General features: G+C 36.8%; 1 protein-coding gene across 11 annotated transcripts in view; it reads left to right on the top strand.

Annotated features, from left to right (window-relative positions):
- The window catches only part of FAM135A (family with sequence similarity 135 member A), a 123,498-nt gene that overhangs the window by 6,991 nt on the left and 95,089 nt on the right, over positions 1-21,418 (top strand). For all 11 annotated transcript variants that reach the window (XM_067702854.1, XM_067702853.1, XM_067702856.1 and 8 more), the window contains 2 exons: positions 8,188-8,277; positions 9,686-9,801. In XM_067702854.1, the coding sequence (XP_067558955.1) occupies positions 9,725-9,801 (77 nt within the window). In that variant the 5' untranslated portion in view covers positions 8,188-8,277; positions 9,686-9,724. The remainder of the gene's footprint in view (positions 1-8,187; positions 8,278-9,685; positions 9,802-21,418) is intronic.

Below are 21,418 nucleotides of genomic sequence, written 5' to 3'. Positions count from 1 at the left end.
AGTTTATGTTTAATGAAAAAAATGTCTACACTGCTTCAGTGTTTAGATGTAAATGTAAACGAATTAAAAATTTTAAATTCAGTTCCTTGGTCACACTAGTCGCATTTCTGTTGTTCAGTAGCCATTGTGGCTGCTGGCCGCCATGTGGGATGTAGCGACTCTTGAGGGCCAAGGCCGTCTTCCAGTCTGATAGGTGACCGCGTTCCTTTGGGAGTGGGCTGCCTTTCCCTGAGGTGTTACAGGGGATTGTCGGGTTTGACTGTCAGAGAAGTCCCTCTTCAGACCTAAGAGCATTTGTGCCTACGTTTCTCACTTAGTATCAGGGGCAGTTTCTGGTTGAGGTTTCCCCTGTGGCATCTTTGGATTGAGGTTTGTAGTTTACGCAGCTCAGTTCTTGCTTAGGGACCTAGGAAATGGCCCAGGCAGGGACTCTTCTTGAACAGACCTCTCAAGTTATTCTGTTTAGGCTACTTTGCCAGGGCCAGGAGAGCAGAGTGGACAGTCTCAGGTAAGCCAGGGTTCCCATAGCTTCAGAGGCTCAGATGAAAGTGACAGATATGAGCTGTCTAGCAGACTGTGCAAGAGGCCATGAAGCTCACAGCTTCCGGGGGTGCAGGGAGTTTCTGGCAGTGGAGAGTCTCCCAGGCACGTCTGGGTAAAAGGAAAGGCTCCCTCTCTTCAATTTCTTTCCTCCTTGAGAGAAGACAGGCCAGGATTTCCCTCTTTCATGAAAGATTCTTTACCTGATGAACTGAGTGGCATGAGAATCTGTGGAAGTCAGACATTGCAAACTTTGAATGAATTTGTCCTGTAGAGGAATTTGATTTTCACTACACAGGTTTTGTTCTGTTTGTGTTTGTTTGGCTTTTTTTTAAATTTAATTTAATTTAATTTACTTTTGGCTGTGTTGGGTCTTTGTTGTTGTGTGTGGGCTTTTTCTAGTTGCGGCGAGCAGGGGCTACTCTTCATTGCGGTGAGTGGGCCTCTCATTGCGGTGGCTTCTCTTTTGTGGAGCATGGGCTCTAGGTACACAGGCTCAGTAGTTGTGGCACATGGACTTCAGTAGTTGTGGCTCGCGGACTCTAGAACGCAGGCTCAGTAGTTGTGGCACACGGGCTTAGTTGCTCCGCAGCATGTGGGATCTTCTCAGACCAGGGCTCAAACCCGTGTCCCCTGCATTGGCAGGTGGATTCTTAACCACTGTGCCACCAGGGAAGCCCCTGTGTTTGTTTTTTAACTAGCTGGCAACATCTAAAATTTAGGTGAAAACCTTTAGGAAAAACATTTTCAATATCTACTTGGAAATTTAGAAGCCTCTGATGGTGCTGGGCCAGCAGGGATTGTGTGGACCTTAGTAGCAGTTACTCCCTATGATGGGGAAGAGCGGTTTATGAGGAGAGGGTCCCACAGATCCCCCTGGACTCTGAGAGTGCTCTGAATTTTTCCTTCCTTTCTTTTTTGCCTACTCTCCTTTTGCTTTAGTCTCGTCTCCTTTGAATTTTTTTCTTCTACCAACATATAAAAATAATTCTTTTTTGTTTTTTGGGGGGGAATGAAAAATAGATTTATCAGTATTACTCTGTATATATCTGTACACATATGTTTCTACTTAGGGAATAATCAGTAAAAAGGGATGAATTGAGGAAAATTAGGCATCAACAAAAGAACAAAAAGCACAGCAGGATATGAGACGAAAAGTGAAGGAAATTGCTAACAGATCTTGGACTTATACTGGTAAAGGAATTTTATCATAAAAGTTTATTCATGCAAGACTGTTTTCAATACATCAGTGTAATGATTCCTTTCTTCAAATCGGTTGGGTTTAAATAGGAGAAAAATACTAATAGTTAATATTTATGGAATATTTAAAGCTAATTTATTAAGTGTTCTTAAGATCTTAAATTAAGTGCCTGCCATGTGGCAGGCAGTGGGGTACAGCTGTGAACAGAGTAGTTAGAATTTCCTGCCTTCATGAAGCTTACATTTTACTGGGGAGAATAAAGACTACTAAGTAGAATCTTTGGTTTGTTAAATGGAGATTGGTGCGGAGTAGAAAAAATAAAGGAGGAAAGAGATAGGGTGTGTCAGGAGAGAGAGTCCTGTTTTAGAGGGTGTGGCCCGGAAAAGCCTATTTGGGAAGGTAACATTTGAATCAAGGCTAGGAGGAGTAGAGTGAGTCATTTGGATGTTCTGGAGGGAAGAGTGTTTCAGGGAACCACTGCAGATGCCCTGAAGCAGGAATCTCTCTGATGTGTGTGGGGAATAGCAAGGAAACCATGTGACTGGAGTGGGCAGACTGGTAGGAGATGAGAACAGGGAAGTGAGATGGAAGATGCAGATTCTGTAAGGTTGTCATTACAAGCCCTTGTGAGACACTACTGCTGAATGTGGTGGGAAGCCGTTTGGGGTTTGAATCAGAACAAAGACAGACAATTTGAATTATTTTCAAATAATGTATGTCATTTTATAGCATTTTATATTGTATATAATTATATAACATAATTATTAATTAATATATGTAATACATAATATAAAAGATCATCTGCCTTCCTCTTTGAAAATAGCCTAGAGTGGGGAATGTATTACTTAGGGTATAGGTTAGGTACAGTTTCTGTAATAAAGAGTTATAAGACATAAAAATCTGAACAGTCTAGATATGTTCGACATCTGTGCTCTATGAAACCATTCAGGAATCCAGAATCTTTCCATCTTTCTGTTTACCATTCTTCAGGTTTTGTCCGAATCTGTGTGGTCAATACTGGGTCACTATTCAGAAGGTATTCCGGCCCGTAAAAAAGGGAAGCAATGAAGTCCAGGGCAAAGAATTTCCTTTTAAACAAATGAGGCAGACATTGCATATATTACTTCAGTTTGCGGTCCACAGGATCGATTGGCCACACTTGCCTCAAGGGTGGTTGGGAAACGTAGTCTCAGGCTGGGTGACCATTCAGCAGTGAGGAAGAGGAAAACAGAAATGACAAGTAGTTGACCACAGTCTTGCAGTTTGGCACCAAATATCCATGTGTATCCTTCATCCTACCTATTGAAAACACTCCAGCTCCCTTCCCCAAAGGAGACAACCCAGGTGCAATCCTCTTGTTGCACTAATCCAACTAAGCGATCAGTACTTCCTGTCAGATCCGCAAGTCCAGTGACCTGTAGGCAAAACACAGTAATTTGTTCCTGAACCTGTAGGCAAAACACAGTTATTTGTTCCTGAATCAGAAACAGGAAAAGAATAATAAAATTTTCCATTTGGGTAAGTAAACAGTGAGAGACACATAGAGGTCTCTGGTTGAGAGTAATGCTGGGCAGTAATGGTGTAGCATCTATTATCCTTAGTTCTGCTTTCTGGTAAGAATGCCTATATTCATTGCACTATGACCCCAGTCTTTGCTGTCTGGGTGTTTCTTCCTTACGATAACCTCCATGACCACATCTGAAGTTGGTATTGAAAATTTCCCAACTTTGGAGGGTATATAGCTTTCATAGTCAGTTTCCTGCTACTGCAGGCTTGCTTGCTATCCTGCAAGTGCCATGGTCACAGGTGTTTGTAGGTTAGCTTATAATTTCTCTGACAAATACAGTTCTCTCAAAAATATATTGGGATTCTTTTATGTTTGTCTCCATTCCGTTCTGGTGCCAGTGACTATAGCAAAATTGTTTCCTGGTGTAGTTCTTAAGCCTGCCTTATTTACTGCTCTCTGTGCGCTGACCACTTTATCTCATTCTAATGGCCACTGTCTTGAAGCCATCTGAAACAGCAGGCATTGGGGGGTGGGATGGCAGCACCCTAAAATATAATCTTAGCCACAGCGCTAGATTCGTTTCATCAAGATTTCTTAAAAGTTCTGCGAAAAATGCCGTTGGTAATTTGATAGGGATTGCATTAAATCTGTAGATTGCCTTGGGCAGTGTGGTCATTTTAACAATATTGATTCGTCCAATCCAAGAGCAAGGTGTATCTTTCCATCTGTTTGTGTTGACTTCAGTTTCTTTTGTCAGCATCTTATAGTTTTCAGAGTGTAGGTCTTTTGCCTCCTTAGGTAGGTTTATTCCTAGGCATTTTATTCTATTTGAAATGATGGTAAATGGGATTGTTTCCTTGATTTCTCTTTCTGATAGTTAATTGTTAGTCTCTAGAAATGCAACAGATTTCTGTCTTTTAATTTTGTATCCTGCAACTTTACTGAATTCATTGATGAGCTCTAGTAGTTTTCTGGTAGCATCTTTAGGGTTCTCTAGAACAAAAAATTTTTAAGACTTGTATGGAAACACAAAAGACCCCAAATATCCAAAACAATCTTGATAAAGAAGAGCAGGGCTGGAGGAATCACACTCCCTGACTTCATACTATACTACAGAGCTACAGTAATCAAAACAGTATGGTACTGGCACAAAAACAGACACATAGATTGATGGAACAGGATAGAAAGCCCATAAATAAACCCACACTCTTATGGTCAATTCATCTATTACAAAAGAGGGAAGAATATACAGGGGAGAAAAGACAGTCTCTTTAATAAGTGGTGCTGTGAAAACTGGACAACTGCATATAAAAAAATGAAATTGGAACATTCTCTAACACCATATATACATTTAGGATTAAAGACCTAAATGTAAGACTGAATGCTGTAAAACTCCTAGAGGAAAACGTAGGCAGAACACTCTTTGACATAAATCGTAGCAATATTTTTTGGATCCATCTCCTAGAGTAGTGGAAATAAAAGCAAAAATAAACAAATGGGACCTAATCAAACTTGAGAAGTTTCTGCACAGTAAAGGAAACCATAAAAAAAACCGAAAAGGCAACCTACAAAATGGGAGAAAATATTTGCAAATGATGCAACTGACAAGGGCTTAATTTCCAAAATATACAGCTCATACAACTCAACAACAAAACAACAAACAATCGAAAAATGGGCAGAAGATCTAAGTAGACATTGTTCCAAACAAGACATGCAGATGGCCAATAGACACATGAAAAGATGCTTAACATTGCCAATTATTAGAGAAATGCAAACCAAAACCTCAATGAGGTACCACCTTGTACTGGTCAGAATGACCATCATTAAAAATCTGCAAATAACAAATGCTGGAGAGGATGTGGAGAAAAGGGAACTCCTCACTGTTGGTGGGAATATAAGTTGATGTAGCCACTATATAAAACAGTATGGAGGTTCCTCAGAAAACTAAAAATAGAATTACCATATGGTCCAGCAATCCCACTCCCGGGAATATATCTGGAGAAAACCATCATTTGAAAAGGTACATGTACCCCTATATTCATAGCAGCACTGTTTACAATAGCCAAGATATGGAAATGACCTAAATATCCATTGACAGATGAATGGATAAAGAAGATGTGGTATGTATATACAATGAAATACTACTCAGCCATAAAAAATGAATGAAATAATGCCATTTGCAGCAACATGGATGGACCTAGAGATTATCATGTTAAATGAAGTAAGTGAGACAGGAAGAAAAATATCATATGGTATCACTTATATGTGGAATCTAAAAAAAATGTTACAGATGAACTTATTTACAAAACAGAAATAGGCTCACAGACATAGAAAACAAATTTATGGTTACCAAAGGGGAAAGAGGGGGGAGGGATAAATTAGGAGGTTGGGATTAGGAGATACAAAAACTGCTATATATAAAATAGTTAAACAGCAAGGACCTATTGTATAGCACAGGGAACTATGTTCAATGTCTTGTAATAAAGTATAGTGGAAAAGAGTCTGAAAAGAATATATATATGTAACTGAATCACTTTGCTGTACACCTGAAGCTAATACAACATTGTAAATCAACTATTCACCAATAAAAATTTGTTTTGAAAAATAAAGTCTTAATAGAAGTCTTTGGGAAAAGTACTAATAATCTTATCTCCTGATAATGCAGGTACTAAGGACCCACATCTCTATATTTCCTTCCATCTTACCTTGCAAACTGGCCAGTTCTTGCCTGAGTAAATGCAGCAAAGAACCACTGACACACACAAATATTGTGGTTCTTTTCATCTACTTTCCCTGAAGTTCTGGGCTTTTTATGGGCACCAAGTTCTATAAGTTAGTGTAGGCAACAGTTTATGGAATGTTTTGCTCCATTATAACCAGGGTCACCATTATCCTAGTAATATCTGTTTCCCTGTTGCCTGCTACCCAGTGACTTAGCCAGTGCCACACATTTTAGGATTATGTTGTGGCAATACTCTAATTTTGGTATTAATTTCTGGGTTAAGGAAAAGGCTGCTGTAAAGGGATCCAAAAGTAAAATGGCTTAAATGAGAAAAAAGTTTGTTTCTTCCCCAGATAACAGGCCTACTAATTTAGGTGGTAGGGATGCTATATTCCATGAAGGAAATGAAGACGCTAGAGGGGTAACTACCAGAATGTTGGATCTGGGGCTCAGATCCTCAGCCTTGTTTTAACCATTGTGCAGTACTTATATATATTTATCTCTTCCTGGTGGCACTTTGAGGTGTCGGGAACTTAGCTATGCCTTGATCTCTTGCATTTCCTAGCTTATAGTAAGTGTTCAATAAATGTTTGAATGAATGAATACGTGTTTTATATCTGAGTAAGTTAAGTCATAGAGACCTAAGCAAACTTGAGTCACAGGGCTGGAACATGATCTGAACCCTACACAGAAGAATATATGTACAGGAGAAGCTGTCTTAGATAAGAGACTACTTCCATGAAATAGGGCATATCTTATATAAAGGTAGTATCATTTTGATCTCCTTAGGAATAGTTACTGTAAAAACTTTTTGATGTGATTATTAAGGTTTAAAATAACAATTATGGAAGGTGGTAAAGTCTATATCTGTATGATGGAGAGAAGAAAAAAATGTATGAGGAAGAGAGAATGTGGTCTTTATTCTAACATATTTAGTACCTAAATAATTATACCAAGGGCAAAAGACTTTTTTTAAATTTAAGCAATAAATATTTGGAGTGTGAAAAAACTATCCATAGCATATCCAGGCAACCTTTTTCGTCAAAATATTTTAAATAGCTCATAGCATACGTGTGTATGTATATACACACACATTTCACATATCTGTGTGTGTGTGGATGTGTGTGAAGTTTCAGAAATCACTCCACCAAGGGAAATACATATTTTTAAATTAATTTTTATAGGAGTATAGTTGCTTTACAATGTTATGTTAATTTCTACTGTACAGCAAAATGAATCAACCACATACACACACACACACACACACACACACATATATATATATATATGTATATATATATATATATATATATATACACATATATATCTCCCCTCCCTTTCGGACTTCCTTCCCATTTAGGTCACCACAGCGCATTAAGAAGAGTTCCCTGTGCTATACAGTAGGTTCTCATTAATTATCTATTTTATACATAGTATCAATAGTGTATATGTGTCAATCCCAATCTCCCAATTCCTCCCACCCCCGCCTTTCCACCCTTGATGTCCATACGTTTGTTCTCTACATCTGTGTCTCTATTTCTGTTTTGCAAATAGGTTCATCTATACCATTTTTCTAGATTCCACATGTATGTGTTAATATACGATATTTGTTTTTCTCTTTCTGACTTACTTTACTCTGTATGACAGTCTCCATCCACGTCTCTAAAAATGATCCAGTTTTGTTCCTTTTATGACCCAGCAATCCCAGTACTGGGCATATACCCAGAGAAAACCATAATTAAAAAAAGATATATGCACCCCAATGTTCATAGCAGCACTATTTACAGTAGCCAGGACATGGAAGCAACCTAAATGTCCATCGACAGACGAATGGATGAAGAAGATGTGGTACATATATACAATAGACTATTACTCCAGAATTACATAATTTAAAATGGTGAATTTACATCTTAAAAATTAATAAGCTTATACTGTTTTGGGTATTCATGAAGATTGTTTCTGAATCACTGAACTCAGAAAGCACTCCTTTATTATTGTACTTTGAAGTATATACAAGTGAAGCATAACAAAGATATAATAGTTTATATGTGAAACTGAATGAAAACATCTCTAAAACTTATTCCTAAGGCTTATGGAGGGTATGGATCTTTTAGATAAATTGAAAGTACTAAGTAACTAACGACGCATAGGTTTCCTGAAAATGGACATTTTTATGTCTGCTATTTTGTTTGAGATGTTATTTTTTCTTTCTCATAGGGGGAACAATATTTTTTTAGCAAGAATCAGTAACTGGAAGTACAACATTGGTTATTTAATGATATTAAAATGAAGTTTTGATCAGCAGAGGTAAGAATATGGCATTTAATTCATAATAGATCAAAATACTTGCCAGATTTCTATGAAGAACTATTTTAAGAACTGTGAAGGGTCTGAGAATTTATCCCGCTTGCAAAGTAACAAGTTAGCCTGCTGCAGCGCCATGGATGTGGGCAGGAGACATGAGATTCCTGGATCAGAGAAAATGATAGTTTATATGCATGGCAATAGCACTGGCTAGAGTATGAGGCCCCCTGCGTAAGAGTAGGTTGAGTTATGGAGAGGACCCCTGAGCTGAGGAACCCAAATCTTTTATGACGGACAGTGAGCCTGCTGACTTATGCCTCAGGGGAGACTTTATTACATTGCACAGTAAATAGATCTGCCCTTAATTCCAGTATGAGACACTGTATCTGACTCCTCAGACTGTGCGAAACATATGTCCTTGAAAAATAGTCCAGAATAAAGGCGGTCAGTGTCTCTGCCTGCAAGACATGCAGAAACACAAGACTCTCAGAATTGTCTTTCAACACTCTCTTACTCCAAACTGCTTTTTAAAGCATGTGTCACTGATAAGGATAATTGTGATAATGCTTTTTCGGAATAGTGTGAAGATGGAAACCACTGAAATACCCAACAGCAGGAGATTGCTTAAATTATAACATTCACAGTATAATAGTTATTAACTAGGTGTTCATCAATAAAGTGAAATACACAGGTTATAAAATGTACATGTAGTTCGATCCTACTTTTATAGAAATTGTACAAATGTACACACGAATGAAGAATATATACCAAAGTATGTATTTCAATGGATAGAATTGTGAATGGGTTTTTTTTTTTTGCTTGTCTACTTTTTTTAACCTCTTGAAAATGAACACTTTAGGCTTTTGTAATGAGGGAAAATTTTTTTTTGAAATTTAAAAATGAACAGTCACTTAAGAACTTCACCTGACAGAGAAAAAGCTTCATGAATTTAAATGGGAATTAAAGAATGTTAATTCTTTTGTTTTGACTCTGAAGTTGCCTTTATATGCAATGTAGAACTAGAAGAGAATGATTGGGTAGCATAATTTTTTCTTCAAAAGTTACTGTTTTATCTATGATAAAGTCAGAAGTTACTTTTAGCAATTTGCTATATTATTTATTATCACATAGTTGTCACGAAGGAAAACAAATCTTAGAAAATGCATTCTAACAGGGCATATCTTCTAGAGTAGTGCTATTTAGTAAGTATTTCATTAGTAAGTATATTTAGTGAGTATAGATTCTGGTGCTATATAGTCAGGTCAGGCTAACGTAGGAGCACTGTATTAATTAGCTTCACTTTTATTTCCTGCCTATGTATCATACTCTGAAAAATGTTTAATATTAGTGATTTTGTAAGTTGGCATTTTTATTGTGCTTTCATGATTTTTTTTTCCCTTCTTTAACCAAGGTGCTGTTACCAGATTTGTCTTCTGACTATAAATTAAAAATGACTGAAGTTCAAGCAATGGTAGAATTCTCCGTGGAGCTAAACAAGTTCTACAATGTGGATTTATTTCAGAGAGGGTTTGTATTTTAATGTGAAAATTATATATTTTGCATAAGATAAATTGTACAGTTTTCATTTAAATTTAATTACATATTCTTGTTCCACCATATATAAGGAAAACAATGAGCTATATTCAACTATTTTCTCAGGGAAATTTTATTTCTAAATATATATTTGAGTATATTCACATGGATTTAATGATAATGCTGGATATATTTAACGTTTGTTTATGAATTTGTACTGAGCATTGAGAGGATTTTAATGAAAATGTTTAAGATCTAATTTCTGCTTTTTAAAAGCTAACAGTGTGTGGGAAAAATAAAACATATATACACAAAACACAAAATGTTGTAGGAACACAAAATGTTGACTCCTCAAAAGGTATGTATAGAAAGTGCTCCAGGAATCAGAAGAGAAAGGTATCTTTCTGGGCTTGTACGTTAGGAAAAGCATAATGGAGGGATAGGATCAAGGTATGGATAAGATTTATAGGCAGAGGATAAGGTGAAAGACCCTCTTAGTAGGAGAGTGCATCATGAGTCAGTCTCGGAAACAGGGATGAACAGATTATTTTAAAGAGTAGTAGGAGGTTGTATATTCTCTAGTAGAGTTGTGAAAAGATAGTAAAGAGAGGAGAGGTTATGTTTGTGAAGGACTTTTGATGTCTGGAGGAATTTGGGTAGCCATTGATTGTTTCCAAGGAAGGATGAAACTGTCACTGTTACTACAATCAGCACTTACTGACATGATGAAGAGCATGGTGATATTGGATGGATGGTCGTGTAGAAGAAATAGAGGCGCAGGGAGCAGTGTGGATGTGCTCACAATGTCTCAGGATACAAACCTGAATTCCTGTGCTGGCAGTGGTAGCAGTGGGGCTGTGACCAACCCGGGTAGGATGAGAGAAATCTTCTGTTTTTTGTCTGTCTGTCTTGGCTTTGCCATCTTGTTGAAAAAAACAGACAGCTGTGCTCTGCTCTGCTCCACGTGGTCTCTCAGGACAGCCTGGGCTTGTTCTTATGGCAGAGGCAGGAGTCCAAGAAAGAGAGCGGAAGTTGCAGGATCCCTTGTATTAGCACACTTGTTTCCTCACTGCATTCTGCTGGCTAAGCAAGTTACAAGGCCAAGCCAGGTCTGGGCTGGGGGCTCTTTGGCCAGTGAAACTCAACTGTAAAACTTTATGGGGATTCTATATGTCTGATATAGTCCATTCCATGCTCTGAAACCCACACCCACAATTGTTTATTGAGACATGACTACTCTCTCAATGAATCACTACTATTTGGAAGTCAGAATTCTGTGGGATCACGCCCTTTAACTTCCTAAAAGCCTTTTTGTCAAGCTGAGAATGTCTACTTAGACACTGCCCTTAACTCCTTTGGAGATCTAAGAAAGGGATTTACAGCCACTCCCTTGATTAGATCTTTGTAAGCAGTTTTATTTTCCTCCCCAGGAAGTCTTGGTTCCTCTAGATTCTGCTTGTAAAATGATCAGGTCTTTCTTTAGCTCATCTCTTTCTTGCAAAACCTTACTACCCTTGCTAGGAGCAACCAGGTGATATTTCCAATATTCTGCCAGGAAATTAGTCTGCTCGAGTCCAAAAGTTTCTTGGGTACAGTGTCTAACTTCTTCTAAGTTATTGTTTGAAAGCATACTGACAAAAAGTTCATCACTGCAAAACATGGGTCACTGTTTTTTAAGTCTCCTATAGTTTCCGCATTATTTTTTTTGCCTCTGTAATTGTAACTAACCGTTACTTTGGTCCCAAAGTCAGTGCCACATATTTTAAGTTTCGTTAGTACCCATTTTCGTATTAGTTATTTATTGCCACAGTAATGCAGCTGACAACAAACACAAAGCCTCAGTGGCATCACAGCAGTAAGCATTTATTTTTGCTCACAGATCTGTGGATCAGCTGAAAGATTCTGCTGATCTGGGCTGGCCTGGTTCATCTTGGCTGGGCTCATGAATTCACAGTCAGCTGGCAGGGTGCTACCTGGTGCAGAATGGCACCACCTGGGTGCACTCAGCTCTGCTTTATCATCTCTCATCCTCCAGCTTATTGTCATAGAGGAGGCAGGGGTCCAAAGAGAGAGAAAGAAACTGTACAAGAAGACATTTTAAGACCTAGCCTTGGAACTAGCTCACTGTTACCTCTGCCACATTGTACTGCCCAAAACAAGCGGTAAGGCCAGCCCAGATTCAAGGAATGGGGAACTACACTCCATTTCTTAATGGGAGTCTCATTGAGAGAGTGTGGATACAGGGGTGGAGGAAGAAATTGAGGACATTTTAAAGTCAGTCTGCCACACACTTTAGCATCTTTTGGTTTTTGTTATTAATTTCTGTGAGGTATTTTGGGGAATAAAGAGTAGGATTTAATGAGTAGCTCCATGTGGAGGATGATGCAGAGACAGAAAAAGCATTAAAAAATATGTGTGTGGAGGGTGAATTTACATGATCTCTAGGATTACCTTGAAATAGCTCAGCAAAGAAAAAAATGAATATATGAATCAAATATGGCAAAATCTTTTTCACAGATGAAAAATGGGCAGTGGGATATGGGTGCACTGTTCTACTTTTTGCAATTTAGAATTTTTAAAATTTTAGAATTTTTAAAAAGAAGAAATTTAAAAAGATAATGCTGAAGTTTCAAATCACACTGACTTGGACAATATTACTGATATTGAAATAAACAGTGAAGTTGAAGGGGGCCATGGTGTGGGACTCAGAATTGGTTCATTTCCATATGTTGAGTTTGAGGTAAGATACCAAGTGGAGATAGTTCATAAATAATTGGAGGTTTGGAACTGGAGATAAGGACTAAGTGAACTGTTGTTCCATTTTATTGTCAGCCATCGTAAACATAGCATGTATGATTGCTACTTTCATTAATTTTCTGTTATTCTACAATCTAGTTCCCACATCCATTGAGTACTTTTGAAGAATATTGTTATGTAACTGATCTTTCTAAAATCGAATAATTAGAGGCTCATTGTCTTTAGATATATTGCTTGACTTGTTTATTTGTAAGAATATTTTCAAGGATATAATTTACTCTTTTCTATTCTGATTTATCAGTTCCTGCCTTTTAAACCTTTTCTTTATGATTCTTATTGAGTCTTTACTACCTTTGCCATAAGCACGTTAATTTAGAGCTTGTGTTTGTCTGTTATGTTAAATAACTGTCAGCTTTGATAGATAAACAGATAAATTTATCTAAATTTATATTTAAATGTTAGGAAATAGAATATGTCTTTTCCAATTTATTTTCTGATATATGAAATGTCTGTTTAGGAGACTGAGATGAGAAACTTACAAATTCAGGTAATGAAATGCAGGCAGAACTCAGAGAGACTGCACGCTCAGCTCCTGACCACTGCAGTAAAGTGGGTATTGCAGTAGTCACATGAAGTTTTTGGTTGCTCAATGCATATAAAAGTGATTTTTATACTAAACTGTAGTCTGTCAAGTATACAATAAATAGCATTATGTCTAAAAACGCAATGTATATACCTTAAGTAAAAAATACCTTAATGCTAGAAAATGCAGTAACATCAAAGATCACCGATCATAGATCACCATAGCAAACATAATAACAGTGAAAATGAAATATTGCAAAAATTACCAAAATGTGACGCAGAGACACGAAGTGAGCAAATGCTGCTGGGGAAAATGGCACCGTTAGGCTTGCTCGGCACAGGGTTGCCACAGACCTTCAGTTTGTAAAGAAACACATCATGTGCGACGTGTAATAAAGTGAAGTGTAATAAAACGAGGTCTGCCTGTAGTCCTGTGCAGTATTTTACTTCAGTGTTTTTAAAATAACATCAATAAATATCTTACTGCATAGTACTAAGTCATAGCCCAGCAGGAACTAATGGAGGTGGAGTATATGAGGAAGCACTTCTTGTGCACGTTTGGTGATGGCCCTTGTCCTGCACGTCCACAGTGTTTAGTGTTTAATTTTGCCACTGTTGTTACGCAATAAGGGACCGACTAGGCAGGGCCTAAGCTGTAGGCAGGCGCAGAAGAGAGAGAACATGTGGCATCTGAGTAGGTCTGTTTTTACTATAATTACATTGTTTTTCCTTAATGGTAAACCAATAGCCCAGATGCTAACAATCTAAAGAAAAACTAGCTGTATTTTCATTTTAACCTATTCTGTCTTTTTTTAAGTATGGTAGATTGTAAACTCTGAAAAGAAAATTGAGACTCTACAGCATTGATTATGAATTTGATGTTATTAAATGGTATGTGGGCATATGTCTTATATAAATGAGAGATATAAGAACTCAGTGTAACTAACTTGTTTTGAGTTGTTTATTATACTAGAAGTACATGATTACAAGTTGGTGGACTTCCCAATTGACTCTATTCAAAATTCGTTTATCAAGAGGGCTCCAAAGGGGGAGGAGAGATCGCCTTTTAAATATACAGGGAAAAATGTTATTTAAACACCTGTTCTCAACAGCATAAAGGACAAGAGAGTGGGATTAAATTGAAGCTGTAGCAATTTCAGTTAGGTATTAAACTGGAGGGGAAATTTCCTCTCTTTGGAGACCATTGCAAAATTATGAGAACATCTTTTTCTGGAATTCTTTAGGATATTGCTATTGAGTACTCATCTGCATACAGTTTGTTACTAATTCAAGAAGAGGTGAGGCACTTTCACCAGAATGTAGATTAATGCACTGCTTCCTTCAGTGAGAAACTCTTGCTAGGAAGGAAAAAAAAAAAAAAAGACTAGTTAAAACAGTGTGTTCTGAGATGGAGTCGGTTTGCTTTATTTCACTGCAGGTTGGTAACATGTCACAGAGATGCGCCAGTGTATGTACCACAGTTTAAAGAACACAGCTTTAGAATATCAGTGAATGGCTTCTAGAATGGAGTTGAGTTTAATTCATTTCAGAAGGAAGCAAATGGACTAATGTTAGGTATTCTCAAATATTTAGAAAGTGTGGGAACTTGGTCAAGGTGCTGTATGTTTTAACATTCTTTTGTAAAGCAAGTGAAATGTTATCAGTTTGATTTGTTTCCAGGTGTGTTTGGGAGAGTCAGCAATCCAGCATACTGCTGATAATAAAACAAGTAATGAGGGAAACGGCCATGGGGTGCAAGTTGAAACGATGACAGCAGTACTTTGTTATTTTTTATTTTCTTTCGCATGTGGTTTCCCACAAAACAGTTTAGTTACATACCTGTAGCTACAGCTGCTTTCCCTAGTCAGTCCTAGCACCATTCCCTTGTCATAAGCTATACTACTGCAAGGTGAATAATGTATTATGATTTGGAAATAAAGAAGATCAAGGATATGGACTTAGAAATTGTTTTCGTAAATTTCAGTAACATCACAAAACCGTGGAGCTGAAATCCTCTTAGGAAAGGCCTGTAGAACCCTAGAAACGGGGTTCCATACTACAGTCTTTAAAGGCTCTGAACAAAACAATCTTAAATCCCTTCCATTTTTGATTCTGAGGTTGTTAAACTCATGGGAAGTTAATAGTTTGATTTAAAAATGATTGTCAGCCAAAAGAGTCAGAAAATTTCATGCTGATTTTTTGGATTATTGACATTGATTACAACCTTGGAAAAAATGATCCCTTGTCTATAATGTCATGTATATGTTGTGTAAAGTTCACAAATTGAGGACTTTTGATTAAGTGGTGCTGATTGGACTCACAGGAAACCACCTCAAATTTTCTTCAAGCCCTTCAAAACTGTCTAAAATTGTCTCTTTCTTCAGTAAGGTATAAGAACTGAGAATACTATCTAAGAAGGTCATCACTTTCTCAGGTTTAAATGAATCAACCATTCTCTGTAGTCAGAAAAGTTAGTTTTCTCACAGCAATTTACATCAATTATTAGACTACTTCTGAATATTTAGATTTCTCTCATTATTGTTTCCTACCTCATTTTTAAATATCGATGCCATAGTATAGGTCTGCCATTTGTGGCCTGTGTGAGATAGGATGTCTGCATCCTTTGAAGGAGCATAATGATGGAGCATAACAGTCAATGATGGAGCTGATACTGACTGAGTATACCAGCAGTTAGCCAGTACTGGCCTTGAACGCATCTGTGTTTGAAGTATAAATATATAGAAGAAATCAAATTAGGAACTGTGAAAAGAACTATAGAAGACAGAAGAAAATAGTTTAATATTAATGTTGTCAATTAAGTAGAAGAAAATCTTTCCATTAAAGGACAGTTGTTATGAGAAGTGTCTACTCGAAAATCAAAGCATAAATGACGTGACCTCAAGGCAGTGCAAACACCAATGGGAAGAGAAACATGAAACTTATGAATTTGTGTACTTGTTAACAAAGTGTACAATAATGTGTTTCCATAATAATGCAAATATGTAATTTAAGGGACAATTTGCATAAAGAGGAATTTATTTATGGGTCAAATATTACTTAACCCAGGGACTACCTGTATGGATTTTATGAGAGTTCCACCTGTAAATAACAAGGTGCTCTCAAAGAGGTAACCAGTAAATTTGGCTAGATAATAAACAATAAGAATAGATCTTTCCTGATCTTAATAAAGACTTTTTGAGACAGCAAGTGAGCTCATCGTTTTCTTGACAAAATTAAAGAATGGATTTTAAAAGTTAACATATTGGGGTAAAAAGTTTATATTTCAAAAGTTAAAGAGTTCTGTTAAGTATCCAGTTTCAAAAGATTTTACCAAAAATGAAATAAGAATCTGCTCTGAAGCTTTTTTCCTAAAATTACTCATGATCCTACAGTAACTCCACAGCCTCTTCGGAGCTTTGCAGGGAAGATGTAGTGACCCAAGTAGTCTGTCTTTTGTAACAGTAGGAAGATATTCTAAGAAAATACAGAGTCTTAGAAAGTATACTCTTTACTTACTCTTTTTGAATAAATTATTTGTGGTATGTTCTTGAACAACAGGAAAGGGAGTAAAAATTTAGAACTCTAAATTAAGGAAGTTGTAATAGGAGATTAGCTTTGAAACTTATTGAAATGATAGAAATAAGTCAAAATAATAAATATATTTACAAAATTAAATCTTAGAGTTTTTAAAAACTATGTCCATTTCAAATAGATTAGTGAGTTGGTTCTCCAGATTTATTAATAAAATATGGAAAAGGAGAATGACGGTGGGGGAAGTAATTGTTAAATTCTGCATCTTACATAAATGAAAAGCAAAATTTTAAAAAATGTCTTTATGTAAAAACCTATACCTATATACTAATGTTTTTGAAAAACTTATTTGCTTTCTAATGGAATTAGAGATTATATGTGGTTATTACCAAAAAAAAGCAAGTTAACCAGAGTCGACATAGCAAATGAAGGAATGGAAAAAGTAAGCAACATCAAAAACAAAAAATATAGAATAAGATGACAAGTACAAACATTTAAAATTATTGTGACCATAAAGCTCAAATAGTTTTAAGTTTTCCGGTTTAAAGGCAGACTTTTGGATTTTAAATCCAATAATTTTCTGTTTATAACAGACATACCCCATGTTTTGAGAACAGATGCCTGCAAATTAAAAATGCTGATTTGGTGAATTGAAGCTTTTATCATTATGAAAAGACTTCTGTATCCTAATAATGCTGTTTGCTTTTAACTCTGTTTTGTCTAATATTAATATTGTGACATCAGCTTTCTTCTGGTTAAAATTTTCAAAGTGTACCTTTTACTATTCTTTTATTTGCAGACTTTCTCTATCCTTGTATTTTCAATTTTTTTGTTGTAAACAACATACAGTGGGATTTATCTTTTTCATTCTCTAGGGCACTCTGTGTTTTAACTGGAGCATTTGGTCCATTTATATTTAATGTAATTGCTGATATATTTGTGTTTATATCCATTATCTTATATTTTGTGCTTTCTATGTAGCCTCTTCTTTTTTTCTCCCTGTGCATCTCTTTTTTTTTTGTTCTGATTTCTGCCAAGATCTTCAGGTTTATTCTTTGAGAGAGATTTTCCTTGTGTCTGGCCTTTTGGGAAATACCAATCTAGGACTCACTTTTTGTTTCTTTAAGGAAAAGTTTAAAACATATGAAAGTATAGTAAACACATATATACCTATGATCTAGCCAACAATTATCGAAGTTTTTTCTCCTTATTTCACCTATTACCCTCCTCCCCAATCTTTTTTTAATATCTCTAATACAGGAAGACTTTTGTTTTTAAAAATCTGCAAAAACCATTATTGCACTTAAAGAAATGTTTAAAATAATTTCTTGGCATCAAATAAAACAGTGTTCTCATTTCTTCAGTCATCTTATAAATGTGTTTTTATAGTTTGTTTGTTTGAATCAGTATCCTTCCAGAATTTACAGGTTGTATTTGGGTGTTATATCTCTTAGATTTTTTAAAAAATTTGTAATTGCTAGTTTGATCCAAAAGCTTGATTAAATTCTGATAGTTTTTGAGAAGAGTCCTTCATAGCTGATGCTGTGTCCTTCCTGTTACATTATATTTGGTGACATAAAATGTCTGCCTCTTTTCATGAGATTGACTCAGGTATTGTCAATCTGATGCATCCATTATAAAGTTCTCCATCACTTAATTGATGGTACCTATTCATAACTTTTCCAGAGTCATTATTTTATTTTACTAGGGCTTACAAAATGGTGATATTCAATTATTCCTTCTGCATTTATTAGCTATAATTCTGTGAAGAAGAATTTTGCCTCATTAACTATTTGGTTACTCTGAAATACAGTTTATACAGGAAAGACATGGCAAGTGTTTTATTTTTTTCCTTATTTACTAGTTTTCAGAATATTGTGTTGTTGCTCTAGCATCTTTCAAATATCATCAGTTTTTATTTAGTACAGATATATCTCGGATATATTATGAGTTCAGTTCCAGACCATCGTGATAAAGTGAATATCACAATAAATAAGTTCACAGGAATTTTTTGGTTTCCCAGAGCATGTAAACGTTATGTTTACACTTAAAAAAGTAAATGTGCGATAGGGTTTTGTCTAAAAAAATGCACGTACCTTAATTTAAAAATACTTTATCACTAAAAAATGCTAACCATCATGTGAGCCTTCAGTGAGTTGTAATCTTTTGGCTGGTGGAGGGTCTTGCTTCAGTGTTGATGGCTGCTGAGTGATCAGGATGGTGATTGCTGAAGGTAGGGGTGGTAATGTGACAAAATAAGACAATGAAGTTTGCTACATTGATTGGCTCTTCCTTTCACAAGCCATTTCTCTGTAGCATGCAGCACTGTTTGGTATCATTTTATCCACAGTGGAACTTCTTTCAAAATTGTAGTTAACCCTTTCAAACCCTGTCCCTGCTTGATCAACTAAGTTTAATATTCTAAATCCTTTGCTGTCATTTCAACAGTCTTCACAGCATCTTCCCCAACAGTAGATTCCATCTCAAGAAACCACTTTCTCTGCTCGTGCATAAGAAGCAACTCCTCATCCATTCAAGTTTTGTCATGAGATTGCAGCAGTCCAGTCACATCTCAGGCTCCACTTCTAGTTGTAGTTCTCCTGCTGTTTCCACCACATCTGCAGTGACTTCCTCCACTGACGAGTGAGTCCCTCCAAGTCATCCAGGAGGGTTGGAATCAACTTCTTCTGAACCCCTTTTAATGTTGATATGTGGACCTCTTCCTGTGAATCATGAATATTCTTAATGGCATCTAGAATGATGAATTCTTTCTGGAAGGTTTTCAATTGACTTTGCCCAGATCGACAGAGGAGTCACTGTCTCTGGAAGCTATAGCCTTATGAAATGTATTTCTTAAATCGTAAGACTTGGAAGTGGAAATGACTCCTTGATCCGTGGGCGGCAGAATAGATGTTGTGTTACCAGGTGTGAAAACAACATGAATCCCACAGTCCATCTCAATCAGAGCTCTTGGGTGACCAGGTGCATTGTCAACAAGCAGTCACATTTTGAAAGGAATTTTTTTTTCTTAGCAGTAGGTCTCAACAGTGGGCTTAAAATATTCAGTAAGCCATGTTGTAAACAGATGTACTGTCATCCAGGCTTTGTTGTTCCATTTAGAGAGCACCGGCAGAGGAGATTTAGCCCTAGGATTTTCAGAATGGTGAATGAGCATTGGCTTCAAGTTAAGTCACCAGCTGCATCAGCCCTAACAAGAGAGTCAGCCTGTCCTTTGAAGCTTTGAAGCCCGGCATTGACTTCTCTCTAGCTATGAAAGTCCTAGACGGCATCTTCTAATAGAACACTATTTTGCCTATATTGAAAATCTGTTGTTCAGTGCAGCCACCTTCACGAATTATCTCAGACGGATCTTCTGGATAACTTGCTGCAGCTTCTGCATCAGCACATGCTGCTTCCCCTTGCACTTTGTTCTTATGGAGACGGCTCCTTTCCTTCAGCCTCATGGACCAGCCTCTGCTGGCTTCAGACTTTGCTTCTGCAGCTTCCTCATCTCTCTCAGCCTTCAGGGAGTTAAAGAGCCTTGCTCTGGATTAGGCTTTGGCTTAAGGGAATGTTGTGGCTGGTTTGATCTTCTCTCCAGGCAACTAAAACTTTCTTCATATCAGCAATAAGGTCGTTTTGCTTTCTTATCATTCGTGCGTTCACTGGAGCAGCACTTTGAATTTCCTTCAAGGCTTTCCCTTTACATCCACAGTGTGGCTTCCTGTTTGGCACAAGGGCCTAGTTTTCTGCCTCAGCTTTGAACATGCCTTCCTTACTAAGCTTAATCGTTTCTAGCTTTTGATTTAAAATGAGAAACAACCAACTCTCCCTTAAACTTGAACACTTAGAGGCCATTGTAGGTTTATTAATTGGCCTAATTTCAATATCGTGTGTCTCAGAGAATGGGGAGGCCCGCGGAGAGAGAGAGATGGGGGAATGGCTGGTCGGTAGAGCGGTCAGAACACACACAACATTTATTAAGTTCACTGTCTTATATGAGTGGTTTGTGGGGCCCCAAAACAATTACAAGAGTAGCATCAAAAATCACTGATTTAATATGTAATAATTAAACACATGTAATAATAATGTGTAACACATGTAATAATAATGAAAAAGTTTGAAATACTGTGAGAATTACCAAAATGTGACACTGAGACACGAAGTGAGCGAATGCTATTGAGAAAATCATGCCAATAGACTTGCTTGACACAGGGTTGCTAGAAACCTTCAACTTGTAAAAAACAAAATATTGGGTTAGCCAAAAAGTGCCTTCGGTTTTTAAGTAAAAATAAAAGACATATTTTTCATTTTCACCAAGAACTTTATTGAGCAACACATTCACCGTTTTGTTTCACCATCTTCTGCCATTTATCAGGCAACTTCATAATTCCATCTTCCCAAAACTTTTTATCTTTTTGAGAAAAGAACTGTTCTAGATGCCTTTTACAGTCTTCCAGGGAATTGAAATTTTTTGCATTAAGAGAATTCTGTAAAGACCGAAATAAATGGAAATACAAAGGTGCAATGTCTGGTGAATACAGTGGATGAATCAGAACTTCCCAGCCAAGCTGTAACAGTTTTTGCCTGGTCATCAAAGAAACATGCGGTCTTGTATTATCATGATGGAAGATTATGCATTTTCTGTTGACTAATTCTGGACGCTTTTCGTCAAGTGCTGCTTTCACTTGGTCTAATTGGGAGCAGTACTTGTTGGAATTAATCGTTTGGTTTTCCGGAA

Source organism: Pseudorca crassidens, chromosome 13, assembly GCF_039906515.1.
Source record: "Pseudorca crassidens isolate mPseCra1 chromosome 13, mPseCra1.hap1, whole genome shotgun sequence".
Taxonomy (NCBI): Eukaryota; Metazoa; Chordata; class Mammalia; order Artiodactyla; family Delphinidae; genus Pseudorca; species Pseudorca crassidens.
Note: the sequence above shows the minus strand (reverse complement) of the source record. Positions and strands in the feature narration are given on the sequence as shown.